The sequence below is a fragment of the Artemia sp. Qi Xiang Cuo genome, chromosome 9 (genome assembly GCF_049724085.1).
Source record: "Artemia sp. Qi Xiang Cuo chromosome 9, ASM4972408v1, whole genome shotgun sequence".
Classification (NCBI taxonomy): Eukaryota; Metazoa; Arthropoda; class Branchiopoda; order Anostraca; family Artemiidae; genus Artemia; species Artemia sp. Qi Xiang Cuo.
Window position 1 is genome coordinate 18,388,988 of NC_142802.1, and position 24,976 is coordinate 18,413,963.

General features: G+C 36.1%; 1 protein-coding gene across 6 annotated transcripts in view; it reads right to left on the reverse strand.

Moving 5' to 3' along the window:
- The window catches only part of LOC148948392 (PMS1 protein homolog 1-like), a 104,755-nt gene that overhangs the window by 60,292 nt on the left and 19,487 nt on the right, over positions 1-24,976 (reverse strand). For all 6 annotated transcript variants that reach the window (XM_089093908.1, XM_089093911.1, XM_089093912.1 and 3 more), the window contains exon 3: positions 13,472-13,592. In XM_089093908.1, the coding sequence (XP_088950034.1) occupies positions 13,472-13,592 (121 nt within the window). The remainder of the gene's footprint in view (positions 1-13,471; positions 13,593-24,976) is intronic.

A 24,976-nucleotide genomic window follows, 5' to 3' on the forward strand; every position in this document is an offset into this window, starting at 1 on the left:
AAATTCAGTTTTTAATGGAAAATATGCCCAGTTACCCAGTTTTTGATAGTAGCGGATATCAAAGTTAAAAAAAAAGGAACATGGGTAAAAAATCAGCAAAAAAGCTAAAAACATACACCGCAAAACAGCTTTTGAAGGTGTAGCTTTTCCTTTGAAGGTGTAGTTGTCTTTGGAATCAACAGACTGTCAATGTCTGATTTTTCACAGATGAAAAGCGTTTTCAAATTTAGCTGACTAGTTTTGCTCATTTATTTCCATGACGGAAATTGGCAACACTGACGAAAACGTGATACTGCCCTCAGAATTTGACAATTGTAAAACAAACAAAAGAGAAATATTTGAAAATCCCGGTGTTCAGGCATGAATAGAACAGATCAGCAGAACTTGAAGTATTTCTCAAATTATTGAATTTAGTAAAAAATTGTGATTCTGTAGGATAAACATAACATTAGTAGTTTTCCCACCGTCCTAACAACAATTTTTACGAACAAGTTTACTAACAATTGCGTTTCCATGAGCTACCAAAACTATTAGCTAACACTGTCAGACAGTTCGTGGTAACGAACTGTAAGTAAGCAGCAACCCGGCTCAATAGTAACCAAAACTCTAAAAACCGGAATTTTGATACCAATAGATACATCAATAGAATTATATTTTTGTGCTGATTTTAAATATATAAGTTTCATTAAAGTTAGTCTTGCCCATCAAAAGTTACGCGCCTGAGAAAATGTGCCTTATTTTCGAAAAAAGGGGAAAACAACCCCTAAAAGTCACAGAACTTTAATGAAAATCACACCATCAGATTCAGCATACAAGAGAACCCTACTACAGAAGTTTCAAGCTCCTATACGCAAAAATGTGGAATTTTTTGCCACAAGAAAGATCACGCCCTCTTTGAAATTTATACGACGACCCCTTCTATATGAAGTGCCTCTGGATAAAAATGAATGGAGTGTGGGGGGAGGCTAGCTGCCCTCCGATCACTTTTACTCATCAAAAGGGAACTACAACTTTTAATTTACAACCAAATGAGCCCTCTATGAACTTTATACGAGCATCCCTTCCATAACAGCCATATATGCCCCCAGGGCGTAACTTACAAAGTCTACCCTCGGGCCCTGGGGGGTATGTCAGCATCGGAGCTTTTGTTATCTGAGCTTTGAGCTATTTTTAACAAAATGTCTACCTCAAAATTTTTATCTGATGCATTTAGGGCGTGGAGGGTGGACTAGTTGCCCTACAATCTCTTTTGACTCTTAAAAGTGAACAAAAACTTTCAATTTCCAATCAAATGAACCCTCTCCGAAGTTTATACAAGCATCCCTTCCATAAAAACGATATATGCCCCAAGAGCATTGCTTACAACGCCTGTCTCCGGGCCATGGGGGGTTGCGTCGAAACAGGAGTTTTTCTTATCTGACCTTTGAATTATTTTTAATGAAATGGCTACTTTAAAAAGTTTATCGGATAGGCTTGGGGAAAAAGGGTATGTGAGGGGATATCTTTTAACTCTTAAAAAATGAACTAGAACTTTCAATTTCCAATCGAATGAGCCCTCTCTAAAGTTTATACAAGCATCCCTTTCATAAGAACCATACAGGCTCCCAGGACACCTACCCGCTGGGCCCTGGGAAGTTGTGTTGACACCAGAGTTTTTGTGATCTAATTTGTGAACAATTTTTAAAAGACTGGTTATCTCAAAATTTGCTGCAGAAGTGTTTCGGGAAAAAGGGCGTGGGAGGGGGCTAGGTGCCCTTAAAGCTACTGGTTCTTAAAACCAGAACTAGAAATCTCAATTGTCAATCAAATTAACACTCTATAACCTTTGTACGAGCTTTCCTTTCATAAGAACCATACATGCTCTTAGGGCATAGCTTACAACGCCTTCTCCCGGGCCCTGGGGGCCTGTATTGACACCAGAATTTTCTTTGGTCCGACCTTTGAACTATTTTTTTTAACAAAATGTCTATCTCGAAATTTTCATCAGATGGGTATGGAAAAAGAAGGCGTGGGGGGGGGGGCTAGTTACCCTCGGATCTCTTTTGACTGTTAAAAACTGAACTAGAACTTTCAGTTTCCAATCAAATGAGCCCTCTCTGAAGTGTATACGAGTATCCCTTTCATAAGAACCATATATACCCCAGGGCATAACTTACAACGCCTACCCACGGGCCCTGAGGGGTTGTGTCGACACCTGAGTTTTTGTTATCTGATTTTTGAGCAATATTTAACTTAATGGCTATCTCAAAATTTTTATTGGATCCATTCGGGAAAAAAGGGGCGTGGGGGAGTAGTTGCCCTCCAATCTCTTTTGAGTCTCAAAAACTGAACTAGAACTTTCAATTCCCGATCAAATTAGCACTCTCTGAAGTTTTTACGAGTATCCCTTCCATAAGATCCATATATTACCCCAGGGCATAACTTACAACTCCTGCCTCAAGGCCTTGGGGGGTTGTGTTAACACCGAAGTTTTTGTTATATGATCTTAGAGCAATTGTAAACAAAATGGCTATCTCAAAATTTTTATCAGATGCATTTGGGAAAAAAGGTGTGGAGGAAGGGGGGCTGGTTACCCTCCAATATCTTTTGACGCTTAAAAAGTGAACTAGAACTTTCAATTTCCAATCAAATGAGCCCTCTCTGAAGTTTATACGAGCATTCCTTCCATAAGAACTATATATAACCCCAGGGCAAACCTTATAACCCTTGCCCTGAAGACCTCGGGGAAAGTGTCATGTTCAAAGATATAATTTCCAGAACTTTCAATACGTTAAACAAAATGGCTATCTCATAATTTTGATTGGATGTTTTTGGGGAATGTTGGGCATGGAAAAGGTGTTAGTTGCCTTCCAATCACTTTCGACTATTAAAAAGGGCACTAGCCATTTAAATTTCCGATCGAATGAGCCCTGTTTGAAGTTTCTAAGACAACGCTTTCTATAAAAACCGTATATGCCCCAGGGTATAACTTACAACCCTTGCCCTGAGGGCTGTGGGGGTTGTCATCCTCACAGACCTAATTTCCAGAATTGTCAACCACGTTGAACAAAATGGCTATCTCATAATTTTAATTGGATGTGTTTTGAGAAAAGGTGGACGTGAGAGGGGTTTAATTGCCCTCCAATCATTTTCGACTATTACAGAGCACTAGCCCTTTGACTTTCCAATCGAATAAGCCCTTTTTAAAGTTTCTACGACAAAGCTTTCTATAAGAAACTTATATGCCCCCAGGGCATAATTTACAACCCTTGCCCTGTGGGCTGTGGGGGAGTGTCCTCCTCAAAACAATAATTTATATCTGGAAATCAACTACGTAGAACAAAATGGCTATCTCAAAATTTTGATTGGATTTGTTTGGGGAAATGGTGGGCGTGGAAGGGGTGTTTGTTGCCTTCCAATCACTTTTGACCCTTAAAATGGGCACTAGAACTCTCAATTTCCAATCGAATGAGCCCCCATTTGAAGTTTTTACGACAACCCCTTCCATATGAAGTGCCTCTGGGAAAAGCAAATAAATAAATAATAATAATAATCAAACATTGGAGCCTTATGGCCTTTACTATAGGCAACGCTATAGCGTTGCCTCTGATTCAACAGCTGCTAAAATTTCTTGTACGTACTAAATTCTCTTATTGCTCTCCTACTAATATCTTAAAATTGGCTAGCCTAGTAGGTTCTTCTCAATAAAATAGGCTATTGCTACTTGGAATTTTTCTGTGACAACCCGGATTGCCAAATTTAGTTTCCTTTAATAATTCCACAATTAGGATTGTCAGACGCAACGCTATAGCGTTGCCTATAGTAAAGGCCATACGGCTCCAATGTTTTATTATTATTATTTTTTTCCTTGAGGCACTTCATATGAAAGGGATCGTCGCATAAACTTTGCAAGGGGATCATTCCATTGGAAATTTGGGAGTTCTAGTGCCCTTTTTAAGAGTCAATGTGATCGGAGGGCAACTACCCCCCCCCCTCCACGCTTTTTTTCCCAAATGCATCCGATAAAAATTTTGAGATAGCAATTTTGTTAAAAATAGTTAAAAGATTGTATAACAAAAACTCCTGTGTCAAAACAACCCCTGGAGCCCGCGGGCAGGCGTTGTAAGTTATGCCCTGGGAGCATATATGGTTCTTATGGAAGGAAGGCTCGTATAAATTTATAAAGGGCTCGTTTGATTGGAGATTCAAAGTTCTAGTTCACTTTTTAAGAGTCAAAATAGATCGGAGGGTAAACCGCCCTCCCCCTCCCCCACCCTTTGTTTCCCAAATGCATCCGATAAAATTTTTGAGATAGCCATTTTGTTAAAAATAGTTCAAAGATCATAGAACAAAAACTCCAGTATCGACACATCCCCCTAGGGCCCAAGAGCAGTATAAACTTCAAAGAGGGTTCATTTGATTGGAAATTGAAAGTTCTAGTTCATTTTTTAAGAGTCAAAAGAGATCAGAGGGCAACTATCCCCCCCTCCCTCCACGCCCTTTTTTCCTCAAACCCATTCGATAAGTACTTTGAGATAACCCTTTTTTTTAATAGTTCAAAGATCATATTACGAAAACTCCAGGGTCGACACAACCCCCAGAGCCCGAGGACAGGCGCTGTAAGTTATGCCTTGGGGGAATATATGGTTCGTAATGAAGGGATGCTTGTAAAAACTTCAGAGAGGGCTCATTTGACCGGGAATTGAAAGTTATAGTTCAGTTTTTGAGAGTCAAAAGAGACTAAAGGGCAACTAGTCCCCCCCCCCATTCCTCTTTTTCCCAAATGCATCCGATACAAATTTAGAGATAGCCATTTTGTTAAAAATAGTTCAAAATTCAAATAACAAAACTCAAGTGTCGACACAACCCCCCAGGGCCCGGGGGCAAGTGTTGTAAGTTATGCCCTGGGTCATACATGGTTCTTATGAAAGGGATGTTCCTATAAAATTCAGAGAGGGCACATTTGATTGGAAAATAAAGTTAGAGTTCACTTTTTAAGAGTTAAAAGAAATCCAAGGGCAACTAGCTCCCCCCCCCCCCCAAACGTCTTTTTTTTCAAACCCATCCGATGAAGATTTTGAGATAGCCATTTTGTTAAAAATAGTTCAAAAGTCGGATAAGAAAAACTCCGGTGTCAATAAAACCACCCAGGGCCCGAGGGCAGGCGTTCCAAGTTATGCCCTGAGGGCAAGTATGATTCTTATTAAAGGGATGCTCGTATAAGCTTCATAGAGGGCTCATTTGATTGGAAATTGAAAGTTCTAGTTCACTTTTTAAGAGTCAAGAGATCAGAGGGCAACTAGCTCCTCCACGCCCTTTTTTCCCCAAACCCATCCGCTACACATTTTGAAATAATCGTTTTTTTGAAAATAATTCAAAAATTAGATAAAAAAAACTCGGGTGTCGACATAACCCCCCAGGGCCCGGGGTAGGCATTGTAAGTGTTGTCCTGAGGGCGTATATGGTTCTTCTGAAAGGGATGCTTTTATAAACTTCAGAGAGGGCTCATTTGATTGGAAATTGAAAGTTCTAGTTCACTTTGTAAGAGTCAAAAGATATCCGAGGGCACCTAGCTCCCCCCCCCTTCCACACCGATTTTTCCCCAAACCCATCCGATAAATACTTTTAGATAGCCATTTCGTTAAAAATAGTTCAAAGGTCAGATAAAACAAACTCCAATGTCGATGCAACCCCCAGGGCCCGAGGACAGAAGCTGTAAGTAATGCTGTGGGGGCAAATATGGTTCTTGTAGAAGGGATGCTCGTATAAATTTCGGATAGGGCTCAATTGACTGGATATTGAAAGTTCTCGTTCATATTATAAGAGTCAAAAGAGATCGGAGGGCAATTAGCCCCCCCCCCTCCACGCGCTATTTTCCCCAAACCCATCCGATAAAAACTTTGAGAAACCCATTTTTTCAAAATGGTTCAAATATCATATAACGAAAACTCCGGGATCGAAACAATCCTTCAGGGCACGGGGTAGCCGTTATAAGTTGTGCCTGGGGGTATATATAGCTGTTATGGATGCTCATATAAACTTCAGAGAGGCCTCATTTGATTCGAAATTGAATTTTTTCCCCAAACCCATCCTATGCAAGTTTTGAGATAGCCATTTTTTAATATATTTCAAAGGTCAGATAACAAAAACTCCGGTGTAAACACAACCCCCCAGGGCCTGGGAGCAGGCATTATAAGTCATGTCCTGGGGTCGTGTATGATTATTCTGAAAGGGTGCTCATATAAACTTCAGAGAGGGCTCATTTGATTGAGAATGGAAAGTTCCAGTTCACTTTTAAAGAGCCAAAAGACATTGAATGGCAATTAGCCCCCCCCCCACTTCCTCTTTTTCCCCAAACCCATCCGATAGAAATTTTGAGATAGCTATTTAGTTAAAAATATTTCAAACATCAGACAATAAAAACTCCGAGGTTGACATAAACCCATTTTTTACTTTGATATTGTTACTTTGATAATAGTTTTTATAATTCGATGAACATTTGATTTTGAAAAAAAAAAGTTTGATTTTAAAATAAGGAATTTTTTAAAACCTTAAACTTTTTGCAATAAAAAACAAACAAAATTAATTAAAAAGAACTTTCCGAAAAAAATTTTTCTCAAATAAAAGTAAAGGCTTTAAGATCAGCAGATACTAATACCTGTTAAAATTCAAACTCAAAACGACCAGAAATTATTGTTAAAGAATAAATGAAACCCAAAACGAACAGATATTAAATAAAAGATCATAGCAAAAAACATACTAAAAACAATAATGTAAATGAATTAAAAATCTTAAAGAGAGTAATTCTTAAACGGAATACGCAGATCAAGCTTAAAACGAAAAAAAAATATTTTGATATTGAATTAAAAATAAAACCTAAACCGAACAGATATTAAATAAACAATCAGCGGAAACAAATATAGAAAAGATACTAATGTAAATGAATAAACAAATCTCAAAACGAGTGAAACTTAAATTGAACATGCGAATGAAGCTTGAAACGAACAAAAATCAATATAAAGAAGAGTTTGGGTATTGCTCCCTTCTCTCACTGTAAAAGTCTAAAACCTACTGCGTCATTGGCGCTTTACTGAAAACTATATGTGTTTTGAACAGTTGTGAAAATTATAAACAAAATCAAACTGAATATTTATATATAATGATATTAATTGTTGAAAAATCCATCAGTTTAAGATTTTATTTCACCGCAATTTTATTTTCATGTTCAATGCTGTAAGAACTAAAAAAGAAAATATTTGTAATGTACGTCGTTTTCAGTGAGGCGCCAATGACAAAGTAGGCTTTAGGTTTTTACAGTTAAGGAAGGAGGCAGTATCCAAACTCTTGTTTGTTGTGAAACTATATTCGTCTTGAACAAGTTTAGAAATAATTAATAAATCAAACTTAATATTTGATGTACAATGATATTAATTGCTGAAAGCTCATCAGTTCAAAATTTTACTGTAATTTTGATGTTTATTTTCAATATCAAGTACAAACGAAAATATTTGTAATAGAATTCGCTTTCAGTAAAGCGCCAATGACGCAGTAACCCCAAACCTCCCCCTCCCTCCTGGATACGGCCTTGATATTTTTTATTGATTGATAATTACCAAGGTAATAAGATAACTGGCACTGTATTTTAGCAGGATATGCAATTATGCAAGTAGAAAACCTCGGTTAAACTGGAACTCAATTGATCGGGGCTCGGATAACCGCGGCTCTACGGTACATATGGAGATCCGGTTCATCAATAATCGAATGCCCGCATTTTCTAATTTTTTTATGAATGTTACTCTGTAAGTTTCAACTTAACCAATTAAAAAACCAGATTCCATATTTACTGTCCCTGATATTTTAAGTCCCTAAGAAACAGAGAAAAATTAAAAAAGAAAATCCATTATTGGTTTTTCTTATGATGTTTCCATATGTGTATGAGCAGGGAAAAATTACTTATTATATGATAGCAATACTATTTTTGGTCATTTTTCGCATTCCTTCTTATATGCCCAACATGTCTGAATTTGTTCCTTTTCCTTATTAACTTATTAGGATTGTCAGAGGCAACGCTATAGCGTTGCCTATAGTAAAGGCCACGCGGCTCCAATGTTTTATTATTATTATTTTTTTCCCTGAGGCATTTCATATGAAAGGGATCGTCGCATAAACTTCGGAAGGGGCTCATTCGATTGGAAATTGGAAGTTCTAGTGCCTTTTTTAAGAGTCAATGTGATCGGAGGGCAACTAGCCTCCCCCCCTCCACGCTGTTTTTTCCCCAAATACATCAGATACAAATTTTGAGATAGCAATTTTGTTAAAAATAGTTCAAAGATTGTATAACAAAAACTCCTATGTCAAAACAACCCCTGGAGCCCACGGGCAGGCGTTGTAAGTTATGCCCTATGGGCATATATGGTTCTCACGGAAGGAAGGCTCGTATAAATTTAAGAGAGGGCTTATTTGATTGGAAATTCAAAGTTCTAGTTCAATTTTTAAGAGTCAAAATAGATCGGAGGGTAAACCAAACTCCCCCCCCCCAAACCCTTTGTTTCCCAAATGCATCCAATAAAAATTTTGAGATAGCCATTTTGTTAAAAATAATTCAAAGATCATATAACAAAAACTCTAGTGTCGACACAACCCCCCAGGGCCCAAGAGCAGGCGTTGTAAGTTATGCCCTGGGGGCATATATAGTTCTTATAGAAGGGATGCTAGTATAAACTTCAAAGAGGGCTCATTTGATTGGAAATTGAAAGTTCTAGTTCATTCTTTAAGAGTCAAAAGAGATCAAAGGGCAACAAGCCCCCCCCTCTACGCCCTTTTTTCCTCAAACCCATCCGATAAGTACTTGGAGAAAACCATTCTTCTTAAATAGTTCAAAGATCATATTACGAAAACTCCAGGGTCGAGACAACCCCCAGGGCCCAAGGGACAGGCGTTGTAAGTTTTGCCCTGGGGGAGTATATGGTTCTTATTGAAGGGATGCTTGTAAAAACTTCAGAGAGGGCTCATTTGACCGGGAATTGAAAGTTATAGTTCAGTTTTTGAGAGTCAAAAGAGATTAAAGGGCAACTAGCCCCCCCCCCCTTCACGCCTCTTTTTCCCAAATGCATCCGATACAAATTTAGAGATAGCCATTTTGTTAAAAATAGTTCAAAAGTCAAATAACAAAACTCAAGTGTCGACACAACCCCCCAGGGCCCGGGGGCAAGTTTTGTAAGTTATGCCCTGGGTCATACATGGTTCTTATGAAAGGGATGTTCCTATAAACTTCAAAGAGGGCACATTTGATTGGAAATTAAAGTTAGAGTTCACTTTTTAAGAGCTAAAAGAAATCCAAGGGCAACTAGCCCCCCCCCCCAGCCCCAAACGCCTTTTTTCCAAACCCATCCGATGAAAATGTTGAGATAGCCATTTTGTTCAAAATAGTTCAAAGGTCGGATAAAAAAAACTCCGGTGTCAATACAACCCCCCAGGGCCCGAGGTCAGGCGTTCTAAATAATGCCCTGAGGGCAAGTATGATTCTTATGAATTCTCATTTGATTGAAAATTGAAAGTTCTAGTTCACTTTTTAAGAGTGAAGAGATCAGAGGGCAACTGCCCCTCCACGTCCTTTTTTCCCCAATCCCATCCGCTACACATTTTGAAATAATCGTTTTTTTGAAAATAACCCAAAAATTAGATAACAAAAACTCCGGTGTCGACATAACCCCCCAGGGCCCGGGGGAGGCATTGTAAGTGTTGTCCTGAGGGCGTATATGGTTCTTATGAAAGGGGTGCTCTTATAAACTTCAGAGAGGGCTCATTTGATTGGAAATTGAAAGTTCTAGTTCACTTTGTAAGATTTAAAAAATATCTGAGGGCAACTAGCTCCCCCCCTTCCACACCGATTTTTCCCCAAACCCATCCGATAAATACTTTTAGAAGCCATTTCGTTAAAAATAGTTCAAAGGTCAGATAAAACAAACTCCAATATCGATACAACCCCCAGGGCCCGGGGACAGAAGCTGTAAGTAATGCTGTGGGGGCATATATGGTTCTTATGGAATGGATGCTCGTATAAATTTCGGATAGGGCTCAATTGACTGGAAATTGAAAGTTCTCGTTCATATTGTAAGAGTCAAAAGAGATCGGAGGGCAATTAGCCACCCCCCCCTCCACGCCCTATTTTCCCCAAACCCATCCGATAAAAACTTTGAGAAACCCATGTTTTCAAAATGGTTAAAAGATCATATAACGAAAACTCCGGGATCGACACAATCCTTCAGGGCCCGGGGTAGGTGTCGAAAGTTATGCCCGGGGGTATATATAGCTGTTACGGAAGGGATGCTCGTATAAACTTCAGAGAGGGCTCATTTGATTCGAAATTAAAAGTTCAATTTCAGTTTTTAAGAGTCAAAAGAGATCAGAGGGTAACTATACCCCCCACGCCTCTTCTTCCCCAAATACATCCGAAAAAAAATTGGAGATAACCATTTTGTTAAAAATAGTTCAAAGGTCAGAAAAAAAGCTCCGATGTCGAAACAACTCCCCAGAGCCCGGGGGCAGGCGTTGCAAGTTATGCCCTGGGGCATATATGGTTCTTACGGAAGGGATGCTCGCATAAACTTCAGAGAGGGTTCATTTGAATGGAAATTGAAAGTTCTAGTTCAAGTTTTAAGAGTCAAAAGAGATCGGAGGGCAACTAGCCCTACCCCGCGTCCTTTTAACCCCCCAGGGCCTCGGAGCAGGCGTTATAAGTTATATCCTGGGGCCGTGTATGATTATTCTGAAAGGGTGCTCATATAAACTTCAGAGAGGGCTCATTTGATTGAGAATGGAAAGTTCCAGTTCACTTTTAAAGAGTCAAAAGACATTAAATGGCAATTACCTCCCCCCCCCCCCACTTCCTTTTTTCCCCAAACCCATCCGATAGAAATTTTGAGAATGCTATTTAGTTAAAAATAGTTCAAACATCAGACAATAAAAACTCTGAGGTTGACACAAACCCATTTTTTTACTTTGATATTGTTACTTTGATAATAGTTTTGATAATTTGATGAATATTTGATTTTGAATAAAAAAAGTATTATTTTGAAATAAGGAATTTTTAAAAACTTGAAAGTTTTTGCAATCAAAAACGAACAAAATTAATTTAAAAAAACTTTCCTAAAAAATTTTTCTCAAATAAAAGTAAAGGCTTTAAGATCAGCAGATACAAATACCTGATAAAATTCAAACTCAAAACGACCAGAAATTATTGTTAAAGAATAAATGAAACCCAAAACGAACAGATATTAAATAAAAGATCATAACAAAAAACATACAACAAGTAATAATAGAAATTAATAAATAAATCTTAAAGTGAGTAAATATTAAACCTAATATGCAAATCAATCTGAAAACGAAAAAAAAATATTTTGATACTTATTTATAAATGAAACCCAAAAAGAACAGAAATTAAATGAAGAATCAATGGAATCAAACATAGAATAGATACTAATGTAAATGAATAAACAAATCTTAAAACGAGTGAAACTTAAATTGAACATGCGAATGAAGCTTGAAACGAACAAAAATCAATATAAAGAAGAGTTTGGGTATTGCTCCCTTCTCTCACTGTAAAAGTCTAAAACCTACTGCGTCATTGGCGCTTAACTGAAAACTATATGTGTCTTGAACAGTCTTGAAAAGTATAAACTAAATCAAACTGAATATTTATATATAATGATATTAATTGTTGAAAAATCCATCAGTTTAAGATTTTATTTCACCGCAATTTTATTTTCATGTTCAATGCTGTAAGAACTAAAAAAGAAAATATTTGTAATGTACGTCGTTTTCAGTGAGGCGCCAATGACAAAGTAGGCTTTAGGTTTTTAAAGTTAAGGAATGAGGCAGTATCCAAACTCTTGTTTGTAGTGAAACTATATTCGTCTTGAACAAGTTTAGAAATAATTAATAAATCAAACTTAATATTTGATGTACAATGATATTAATTGCTGAAAGCTCATCAGTTCAAAATTTTACTGTAATTTTGATGTTTATTTTCAATATCAAGTACCAAAGATAATCTTTGTAATAAATTTCGCTTTCAGTAAAGCGCCAATGACGCAGTAACCCCAAACCTCCCCCTCCCTCCTGGATACAGCCTTGATATTTTTTATTGATTGATAATTACCAAGGTAATAAAATAACTGACATTGTATTTTATCAGGACATGCAATTATGCAAGTAGAAAACCTCTGTTGAACCGGAACTCAATTGATCGGGGCTCGGATAACCGCGGCTCTACGGTACATATGGAGATCCGGTTCATCAATAATCGAATGCCCGCATTTTCTAATTTTTTTATGAATGTTACTCTGTAAGTTTCAACTTAACCAATTAAAAAACTAGATTCCAATTTTACTGTCCCTGATATTTTAAGTCCCTAAGAAACAGAAAAATTAAAAAAGAAAATACATTATTGGTTTTTCTTATGATGTTTCCATATGTGTTTGAGCAGGGAAAAATTACTTAGTACATGATAGCAATACTATTTTTGGTCATTTTTCGCATTCGTTCTTATATGCCCAACATGTCTGAATTTGTTCCTTTTCCTTATTAACTTATTTATTTGAAAAATAAAGAATGATTAAAAATAGTTGCACGTGGCTTGATAGAGATCAATGCTCATGAGGATGACTGTTCTATCGCAGAGAATAATACACAACACAACATTTTTTCTGTCGTTTGTCTTTTCTTTCATTTTTTCATCTCTACATACATTAGCTTGACACACGCCAAAGTATTCCATTGTATGACAAATACCATAGTTAGCAAATAATTAGTGAAAACAAAAAAAAATTCTCTCACAACTTGCCTTCTTTGCTTTGACATGCCTCAAAATACTCAAAAATTGATATTGCCTAGACTTTTCTTAGAGAATTATCTAAACATTATTGTCTAAAAATTATTTACCAAATATGGCTGATTACAATTTAGGCTTGTTTTTGCCATCCTAGTTGTTGCTAACAATTTTTTGTAAGCTCAAAGAAACACACTTTTTAACTAACAAATATCTATTACTATTATTTTGGAGAAATATATTAAATGGGCGGGAAGTTTTAAATGGGGCCTTCAAACGTAAAATAAGAAGAACTAAATGACATTTAGTTTTTTAAAACGAGCATCAATAGAATAAAAAGTTTTTAAATCCAAAGTCCTCCATTTATTTCCTAAATGGAAGATTAGCGAATTTATTTTTATTCTTCAATTTTTTCTTTATTTTACGCTCAAAAACTATCAGCAATTATTTCCAACAACATTTTGAATTGTTGAAAAATTTCGCTAGCAATTAAGAACAATCTTCTGTTCCTATAGAGGGACACAATTATTAGTAAAACTGTTGCTAAAATTTATTTATTAGGACAACGGATACAGTCCAATCCTTATGCACATTTTATATTATAACCAAGTCTCTGCATGCATACTTTTCCCCATTTGATTCTCACATGCTTGAAAAACTTACCCAAATCACTGGTGTCTGTTATTTTTGAGGTACAATGCGCAGAGCCAAGAATTTGAAGATTAATGGGGCAAATTCCTGTTCCATCATCCCTAACTTCAATTACGTCAAGCCCAAAATTATCCTAATAAATAAGAAGTTTTAGTCACTGAGCAAAATACACAAAAAAAAGAAGAAAAACCATTAATAGCACAATTTCAGGGTTAAGTGCGTTGGACATTTTGAAAAATTTTATTCAGCACCCACAATTTTTTTAAATCCAAAATGAAGGCCCTCTGTATTTCTAAGACGTGCTCAGTGGGGTCAAAAAGGGTTCTTGTGTAGTATGTTGCACTTCTTACTCTGTCCATTTTTACGTGCATCAAAACGTGAGCTTTTCAGCTTTCTTTGGCGCTATGATTTCATAGAAAACTGGGTACCAGGCTGTTCAATCTTGTGAATGTAAAGTGGAAGCCTTCTCGTTTTTTTTCTTACTTTCACCAGTGGCAACACAATCTGCCAATCTTTTCGGACTCTACATTGAACTTGTTGAGCAAGATGCTTGAACAGGGCATTATTCAAGCATCCTGCTTCTTCTTAGAGTGATTAAACGGCGGCAACGGGTTGCAACACCCGTTAAGTACAGGTCTGCGAATGTCAATTTGACAATAGCCAAGATTCACTTGCGAAAAAACCCAAGGTTTAAAAAGATTATAAATAATGCTTAAAGATATGCTTAATATGTCTGTTAAGGAGGATACTTCATTTATATAAGTTTCCCAAGATCTCAAGCTCAGACTTACAATTTCAATATCTTGGGAGAAATCGCTAGGAGAGACCTATGTTTACAAACAGTCAAAAGCGACAGGACCCTTATCAATTAAATGTGTAACGGAATCAAAATTCAAAACCTCAAATCTTCCAAATTAAAGTTATCCACGAAAATAAAATCACCCAAAATATGAACCTAAAAATTCAAGTAACCTACGGATCGAGTAAGACTTGATCGTCCAATTTTTAAAAGTAGCAAAACAAATGTCTCTTGATCGAACAAACTTCGCATAATCTTTCCCACAGAAAACGTAGTAGTAATAAATAAATCCATCTCGGTGTCACAAAAATATGCAATAAATATCAGTGTGACCAAATGTCACGCGACAGACGACTAATAATGTAGTTTAAATTTTAAGAGCTTGAATTTCCAAACTGTCAAGAGAAGGTAAAATTTATCATACAAAAAAAATAGCCACTAGAGATACAAAGTATTTTCATGTAATCTAGTTGCATAATTCTGAAAACTAAGTTTAGGATTAGATATTCCAATGTAACTAAGTTGTATTTTCCCTTAACGAGTTTCACCATGATAAGTTATAAGCCATCTGGAAAATAAGTGACATGTTGTTAGCAATAAATTCACAAAAGTAATACTTTATTTTGTTAAGAAAAATTCCAAAGTGAAATCTTAGAGCTATAAATTGTACGAAAGTTGTAGTAGCCAATTGGTGTATTCCCTGTCCAATAGGAATATAGGACATACTATTGAACCAATGGGACCAATGTAACATACTTTTTAGCAACGCCTGAATGTAACCTCTGACGACAATGGAGAGTATAGTTAGTTAGAACTTGGCAATTTGGGTCAGTCTTGAAGGAGTTCTAGGACAGTTTTAGAGTCAGTCTAGAGCAGTCTAATGTAAGTGAACTATGATCTAACTATTAGTAACTTTTGACAATTTGTTTGAGATCATTAACAGACCTATGTTGCATTGCATATGCTCCCGTGTGTAACTTTATCCAAGTGCCTATGACAGTAAATTGAAGTGCAGATAACTTTGATATTCCTGAATCAGCTTTGTATCACTAATGTGAGTAAAAATAAATACATTACTTTCTTAATTTTGTCTTTTCATGTTAGTATTTCTCAAGATAATTAGTCCTTGTGGCTCCAACCGCTCTCTAGGGTACATGAATCCTAGTAGTCTGATTTCGACTCAGCATGGCCATTAACATATGCTCCCCGTTAGACTCGCTATTATAATTCCCCGCCACACGAAATTCCCCCTCAAACTATGTTATAAGGTTTATATAACCTCAATACAAATAAAGAAACCTCCCCCATTAGAATTGGTGCGGCTCTGTTTAACGGAGCAAAAGACAAGGACAAAATTTTCCCTTAGAAAAGATTACTGAGAAATATTACGCATAGAGAAAGTACTATATTTTGTTAGATCTAAGTTCCCTTAATATAGTAGCAAAATATAGAACACCGCTAAGAAAAAGAAGTAGGGGATTCTACTTCAATCCACTCATAAGCTAAGTGAAATTTGACAGTTTCGAATTTAACTAATATAAAAAAAACAAAGTGCCAAAATTTAAAAAGTTTTTGAAATAATTAACCATATGTCGTTAGATCCAAACGAACAATTGCTAAAACAAAAACTTATTGCTAAAACAGTGGAAATTTCAAAATCCCTTCCCTCATATAATGGAGATTTAGATATAGATGAATTTATTATACAATTGAACCAATTTGTAGAAGTAACCCAAACAGACTTAAAATCATTGGCGGGCATACTGTTAATGGAACTAAAAGGAACTATCCTTTTAGGATAGTTCCTTAGGAACTTTCCTTAGTTTTAGGATAGGAATGTTAATGGAACTATCACCAGAGCCGATAAGGGAAACACGATCGTAATTATGAACACTGAAGATTATAATAATCAAATGAAATCCATTATTTTGGACACTATTACAAACAAAAAACTTGATTTTGATCCTACAGATAAATATGTAAAATCAACAAGAAAGGAATTAGAGTCAATGAAAAATAATTTTCACATTACCCTACAGTTTTATAACAAATATTGTCCTAGGGGTTGTTCGGCACCCAAGATCTATGGTCTACCTAAGATTCATAAGACTGGATCCCCCCTCCGCCCTATTGTTTCAACTTGTCTGTCACCTGTTTCAAAATTAGGAAAATGGTTGTCGGTAGCTTTGCGTCCACTTTTGGGACCACAAAAATCATATTTAAAAAATTCAACTGATCTTACTAATAAATTGCGCAAGTTCACGTTGGAGGAGAGTTCAATTCTTTGCAGTTTTGATGTTGTGTCCATGTATTCAAATTGTGATTTAAAAAGGTGCGAGGATATTTTAAAAAGTAAATTAGAAAAACACTTTGATTTAATATAGGATGTGACGTTAGCCAGTTTGGATATTGATGTCATTATGAAACTAATTATGCTGGTAAATGAATTTTCTTTTTATTTTGGTTTTCGAGGGAGTTTTATAGACAAATTTTTGGTTTACCTATGGGGGCTTCTCTTTCTCCTTTATTGGCAAATCTATTCATAGATGCCATTGAAACCTCCGCTATAAACAGTTTTAGAATCTCCCCTTGCTTCTGGGGTAGGTTCATGGATGATGTGGTCTGCGTTTGGAAACATGGGTTGGACTCCTTAGACCTTTTTTGTAAGCATTTAAATAGTTTTGATAATAATATTAAATTTACAGTTGAATTTGATGATAATAATAAATTAACTTTTCTGGATATTTTATTAATTAAAAGGGATTTCCATTTACTTTTCTAGATTTACAGAAAACCTACGCACAATGATAGGTATTTAAATTTTCATTCTTGCCACCCTATGTCGGTGAAAAGGGGGTTGTAATTTCACTAGTGGATAGAGCCTTTAAAATCTGTTCCCAGGAATTTCTGGATTCAGAATTGTTATACTTGAGGGATATTTTATTTTGTAATAGTTATCCAATTAAGTTCATTGATAAAATAATTGAAAATAGACGGACCAAACATAGTAGTAGGGTTATTGAGGTTTCTCAGTCTTTAGATTTAGTTGTATCAAAAAGCTTCATTTCATTACCATATGTACCTGGTTTGGGGGAGAAACTTTCACGGGTTTTACGTAAATTTGGTATTGATACATGTTTCCAATCGCTGAGGTGAATGAGTAGTTTTTTTAGTTCTTGTAAGGATTTAACTCGGGGAAATTTAGTAAGTGGGCTGTATAAAATTCCGTGTTCTTGTGGGAAGTTCTATATTGGTAGGACTCACCAACAATTTGTTGAAAGGTTTATTGAACACCGTAATTCAATAGAAAAAACCCTACAATTAAGCAAGCCTCCAGAAACTTTCGTTTCAGCTTTAGCAGAGCATATTTGGCTTCAACCAGACCATTTTGTAAAATTTGATGAAGCCTTGGCTATTTCTAATGATAAGGGGTACACCCAATGGGCCAGGGAAGCCATAGAAATTAAAAAACATATGTTTGCTAACCTTTCCATAAATAGGGACACGGGTAATTTAAATATTGACCCAATTTATGATAACCTTCTAAAGAGTGAATCAATTGTCAATAAGGGAGTAAATATTTTAAATAATCACAAGGGTACTATTTTACCTGTTAGACCAAAACGATTTGCTTCATTAATAGATAAAAAAAGTATTATTTCGCAACTGAATAATTAAAGTAATTTACATTTTTTTTATTTTTCCTCAGTTACTCTGGTGTCCTCACTGAAGTAACTATATATTAGCATCTTTTCCCTCCGTGGTTTTGTTTGCGCCGCTTGTAAATTTTTTTTTTTTTTTTTTTTTTTGGTGGTGGTTTTATTGGTTTTTAGTTTTATCTTGTTTTTTTTTTTTTTTGTCTTTCGTGCTTAATAAGCCTTTTTTGTATAAATGCGAAAAATCCGCTTTGTTTTTTTTCTGTTGTTTTTATTTTCTCTACACTGGCCACAGTCTCGTTTTTTTTTTTGTTTTTTTTTTGAGATTTTTCTCTTTGTTGGTTTTTTGATAGGGGAAGATAACAACCTCCCGATAAATTCCATAGAAAAATTGCTAAAAGCGTTCCGAGAAAGATTCGTTGATACCAGTTCAACACACAAGACAAAGCACGGGACAATATGTTTTTACGAGACACAAAATGCCAAGGAATGCCCGCATAATGTAATAATATCTATAGAGGATAAATGTGGGAAGGAATACGGTAGCTTATACAATAAAATTTTACTAAAAACTATCTTAAGGGAACTTAGCCCTAAACTACACCGAAAGATAATATCTAAAAATATTCAAACATTAGAGTTAGCTATTCAAGAAGTTGAAAGAATAGTTGAAATCGACACGATTGTGTCCAATCACAATAAGTCTAGAATAAATAATGTAGGAGAATAAATGCCGGGACGATCACGAGATATTTCACTCGCATTTTTCACAAGAGATAATTCCCCAAAACTGAATCAAAATAGATCCTCAACCCCTACCAGGCAAAGAACTGTCTGTTTCGTACCCACGAACGCTACAAAATACATAAATAACCCCCCAATTATATGCTACGCATGTAATAAACCAGTGTATATCGCCATGGAGTGTTCTAATAAAATCAGCCATGCAACAATACCCCCCCGTGATAACAACCGTTTGTTCGGGAGAACAAACTCTAATGTCAATGGGTCAGGAAGTCATAGGATTTCCCCCCCAAGCCTACCATTGTTCCATAACCCCTACCAACAGGGATTGGAATATCCAAGCCCTCCTCCCAACATACAAAATAATTATCGGTTCCCCAACCCAAATACGCGGCAAAACATATACCAATTTAATTCACGGACAGTGTATCCTACTAGATTTAACAGGAATACGACTGATAACAAAGGATTTTTTACCGGTCGGGGAATTTATCGTCGTTACAAAATGAACTAATGCCGCGAGCCGTTAGCACAAAAAATTCCAACCCGCGTAATAGTACTTGGCAACCAAGACAATCAAATGTAAATCAGCTTGCTAGAGAGGTTCCTATCGAACCCCAATGCCAGACACCAACCTATCAAATAAATGCACAGGGAAACGAATCAGGTCCCCAAGAAAACTAACCGGGACCTTGGAGACCAGTATTTTTTATAGGTCCCATCCAGTAGTTGCACCTTCCTTAAGTGATAATAATGATATATTACCTATATTTAATGATTTTGGTATAGCAAATATTAACTTCAAGGCGCTAATAGATCCCGGGGCATCAGTTAATATAATAAACTCGAATGTATTCAATAAATTACCAGTGTATATCAAGCGAAGAAAAAATTTTAACATTCCCAGTTTAACTAGCGTCAAGGGGCATAGGCTGGAAGCAATAGGCTCAATACGCCTAGATGTGACAAAAGATAATAGAATCTTTCCTACCAACGTCATAATATGCAAGAATTTTCCATATGAGGCTATAAACGGTGCTAAGTTTTTAAAATCTAATAAAGTATTATTAGATATAGCTAAAAACAGACTCGTATATCCATCCGATCCTATTCTCCGACGTGTGAAGAAAGGGAAAACAATAGTAAACAAAATAGAATCTTTTGTACCTCATTTTTCGTCCTGTAGGAGAAATTTCAGTGACATATAGATCGAATAAATAAAAGCAAAGATAGGGAAAATTAGAGTATAGGCAGGCAGAAATTAAGAAAATAGCAGAGTTGTGGAATGAGGTAATCAACCTCAACATGGGCCCCTTACAGCCAACCCCACTAGCGGAAAATTTGACGCAACCAAGCGCAAATCTTAACTTAATAGGAAATAATTCGCAAGAAAAATATTATGGATTCGCAGTGCCTAAGACAAAGATCCCCCAAAAAACAATGCAAAAAGTTCAGATCTCACAAATGATCACACCCGTAAATGATAACTCCGAAATTTGGTTTGCATCCCCGTGTGGAGAAATCCCCGAGAATCTATTTTGTGAAGAACAGGTCAGTTTATATGAGAAAGGAGAATGTTTTATTTGGTTGAAAAATACCCATGAAAATGAAACAATTACATTAAAAAAGGGAACATGTCTCGTTGAAATACAAGTTATTTCTGAGCGCGAGCTAGACGAGTGGAAAAACTCCAAAAGGAGCTTAGTTAATAATATTGGTGTTAGTAATCCAAGGGATAGGTACCCACTAACAAGATCCCAATTTCTGGAAAAATTTAAATTAAATCCTATCCAAAATGTGGAATTAAGAGAAAAATTATGCGAATTGCTTTAGGAACTTTAGAGATATATTTTCTACGTGTGAAGAGGACATTGGATTAATACCATTCTATGAACATTCTATCCAAACTACAGGGTTGCCTGTAGCTAAACAACCCTATCGTATCCCTTATCCCTACAAAAATTGGTTAAAAAATAAAATCCACGAATTAGAGAAAAACAATATTATACGCCCAAGCATAAGCCCAGATTCAGCCCCCGTTATATTAGTACCAAAAAGTAACAAGGACCTTAGGCTTGAAGTGGACTATAGAGCCCTAAATCAGCAAGTAGTCAGTAATAAGTTTCCCCAGCCTCAAATCAACGAAATCCTAGACTCCATGTCAAACAAAAATAAAATTTTTACCTCCCTAGATCTCACGCAAGGGTATCATCAGGTCAAGATAGCAGATAATGACGTTTATAAAACGGCATTTTCTACAACTGAGTGTGGCTCTTATGAATATTTAAGAGTACCCTTCGGACTTAAAACTAGTTCAAGTGCACTATGTAGACCTTTATTACATTTATTACGAGGCGTAGAGAACATTATTCATTTTGTGGATGGTGTAATTTGTGTAGGAGAAAACCCGAAGGATCCTTTAGCTATATTAGCCAAAGTTTTTGAAAAATTCAGGGCAGGCAATCTGAAGTGGAGGCCTGAAAAAGTAAATTTACCTCAACCTAAAATAAAATTTTTTGGAATGACAGTGACCCAAGGTCAAATATCAACAGCCCCTAACAAAATAAAATGTTTAGAAAATCTCAAAACACCAAAAGATATAAAAAAATGCGAGCAATTCTTGGTTTTAGTTATTTTAGAAAATTCATACGTAATTACGCCCAAATAGCAAAACCTCTAACGGACCTAACTAAAGGGATCCCCCCAAAATATTACCTGGTCGCAGGAAGCTCAAACTACCTTAGACACTCTCAAAAAAGCACTTAATTCTGAACCAGTATTGTCACTACCTGATTTCGAAAAAGAACAACTTGTGGTCACTACTGACTCCTCGGCTCTGGGTATCGGTGCAATTCATTCCCAGTTAGTCCCCGTAGAAGACTACCCCGATTCCCTACAGATAACCCCTCAGTATATAGAGAGAGTCATATGCTATTCAAGTAGAACTTTATCGAAAGGTGAAAGCAGTTATTCTGAAACGCAACTAGACCTACTATCTATAATCTACCACTTAGACAAATTTAGACATTATTTAGTGGGTCGAGAATCTAAGCGTTCGGACCATAAAAACTTACAATACCTAAGCACATTCAAAAATCCATAGGGAATTTTAGCTAGATGGATAATGAAAATCCAAGATCTGGATTACGAATTTGAACATTTGACCGGTAAACAAAATGCCCCCTGTGACTACTTGAGTAGATACCCGAAAATAACTCCTCAGACAACGAAAACAAAGAAATAAATGCCATCAATCCAAGCAAACGAAAACACAAGAAAAATAAACCTAGAATTTAAATAGAATGAAACAAGATTAATCATTATCCTTCATCGCTTGTAAATATTATAAGGAATCAAATTAGGGATAAAAGCTGTTTGACTCTCTATATTTATTTTGTGAATTTTGATTATCTGCCTGATAAGTTCAAAGCCCTGAGAAGGGAAATAGACAATTTTTATTATGATTTCGAGAAAGAAATCCTTTGAAGGATAGTAACAGGCGATACGAATAGAAATCAAACTTTAATAATCCCAGTATTACCCTAAAACTTAATAATACCCGCCTTTGAATATTTTCATTCAGATATAGGTGGATATTTAGGAATAACTAAAACCTTTCACAAGTTAAAACAATATTTTTATGTACCGTCGGCGTTAACAAAACTTAAAGATTGTACAAGTACATCCGAAGCGTGTAACTGAAAAAATATCCCCAATCCTATCCTAACCCCCCAAATGGAAAGTTCCCGGTAGAGAGGTTCCCTTTCGATATTGTTTTATTTGATTTATATTGAACCAGTGGAGGCTTACCTGTTTCCAACAACAAGGGCCATACTTGCATTCTTTCAGTTATAGACCACTTTTCCGGATTTACTTTTGCTAAAGCATTGAAAAATCAAGGCGTGTACGCTACGAGTAAAGCATTAGCGAAAACATTTTTAAAATTTGGCATTCCTAACAAGGTTATAAGCGATAATGGAAGCAATTTTGTTCCTAAGGTAACAAAAGATTTAATGAGTTTTCTTAACGTAGAGTAATTGGTGACATCCCCCTATCATCCGCAAGCCAATGGAAAAATCGAAAACAGGCATAAAATATTTTCCAATGTCTTAAGCATTTATACAAAAGACAACAGAAACGACTGGGACCAATTCTTACCGTACTTAACCAACGTGATCAATACTGCATTTTCCGAAGTGACTAGAGAGACCCCCTTTTATTTATTAATCGGCCGCGATTTCAAAATACCGTATCAGGAAATTATAGAATCCAGACAGTATTACAATAATACAGAGGATTATAAACAAGAATTTATAAACAGGATGAGGAAAACCTATAAGACAGTTAGACAAGAATTAGAAAAATGTAAAATAAACCAAGAGTTAGGAAACGAACCCAAAGTCAAAGGGAACATAAATTTTAAGATAGGAGATTGTGTCTACCTAAAAAATGAGGCAAAGGAGGAAAGCAAAAAAACTTTCCAATAAATATTCTGGACCTTACAGAATAATCAAAAAATACGACAATGATTTTACTTTTAAAATGATAAACCACGAAAATGGAAGGACATATAAGGCACATGTTAGCCGTATAAAAGGAGCCAAATACCCGGAAAAATGGGTACCGAGACCCTCATCTACCGATTCGTCAGACGCGGAAGATGAACCCACCCAAGTCAAGATTGGGCGAATTAAAACCTTTTAATTTCGAACATGATTATTTCGAAAATGACAGTGACGAGGAAAATTTTGAAGAATTCTTAGCTATGAAAAATCTAGTTGTCCCCAAAAGAAAATCTTTCATACCAGTAGCAATAAAAAACCCAAAAGGTCCAAAAAGTTCATCGTCAGAAAGCGCAGAAGAGTTAAACTATAAGTTGTCCCCAAAAACCCAATTTTTTCCGATAGAATTTCGACACCTTGTCCCCCAAAAGGTTTCCAGATGATATGGTATCACCAGCAACCCCGATAGAGACACCCTATCGTTACAGGATGAATTAAATAGAGCTATGGAAACCCCTGGGGTAAAAATAAAGAAAACTCCACCCAAGGAAACAAACAAGAAAAATTTGAGAGAAGGTATGGACACAATCAATTATCCTATAAAAACAAGGCAAAGTACCTTGCCTTGGACCCAGGAATCCACTGAAAATGAAAATCTAGGACAATATCATCACATAACGGTATCCAAAGTTAAGCCCAAGGAATCATCCTCCTGGCGACAGACCATGTTACAGAAAATAACCCCAAGACACACAAAAACGAAAACCAACCTTGGCTGCGGCCCATGCAAAAGAGGCTAAATTAAAAGGTCAAAAACTCCTATTGAAGTAATACAAGAAGTTTGACCTAATCTCTATGGGAAGGTCTAAAAAGAATAAAACGCAAGAAAGCGAAGAGGAAGTCACCACAAAATCCGGTAGAGTGATTAAAAAACCAGATAAGTGGAACTACGTCTAGAGATCAAGTACCCAAAAACTCATAAAATAATGTTAAAACGAATTCGAGTAGGATAAAAAAGCAAAAATCCTTAAAACAAATGTGTTTGGATACGACACTTCAATGAAAGCTATCTGTAGAAGTTGAAAGAAATTAATAGTTAGCATTTGCAGATAAGATGAATTCCGGCTTGATAGAAAACCCTGAAGTTAGAAGCAGAACAAGAATTGTTCGACCCTTCCCCCAAAAATCAGGTGCTATCCCGTTGTTAACGGAACGATTATAGATCAATTACTCCTGAGGCGATCGAAACTCCTAAATGCCTTGGCACAATTGATAACGGAAAGATTGAAAATCGAAAAATGATACAAGCCATACTTAAATCTCTTAGCGAAGTTAAGGCCTCCAAGGAAAATATAAACAAGAAAATAAATGAGATCCTTGTGGCTAAACAAATAAATAAACTAATCAAAATTGAGTTTATGGAAGTTAAAGAACAGGCCTCAAAAATCAAGAATGAAATGAAATCAATAAGAGACGCTAAGCTTGTCAAAGGATACAATTATTTCGATAAGCTCCTAAAATTACAAGGCTTAAATAACAAAATACAAGAAATCGGTAAAAAAGTAGAAGACTATAGAAACAGTACTGTCTTAACTGCAACAGCAGCGGTACAAGAAGCACTGGTACCTGAACAAGTCAAGCTCCTAAACAAGTACAGCATGAATACGACCACTTAAAGGCACAGAAAGAAATAATTAAACTACGACAGGAAAGCTTAGAAAAACAACTGAAGGAAAACAAAGCCGAAATCAACAGAGAATTGCAAAAACGAAGAGAATTCTGCTCAAAATTAGAGAAAATGGTGGAAACCTTATTA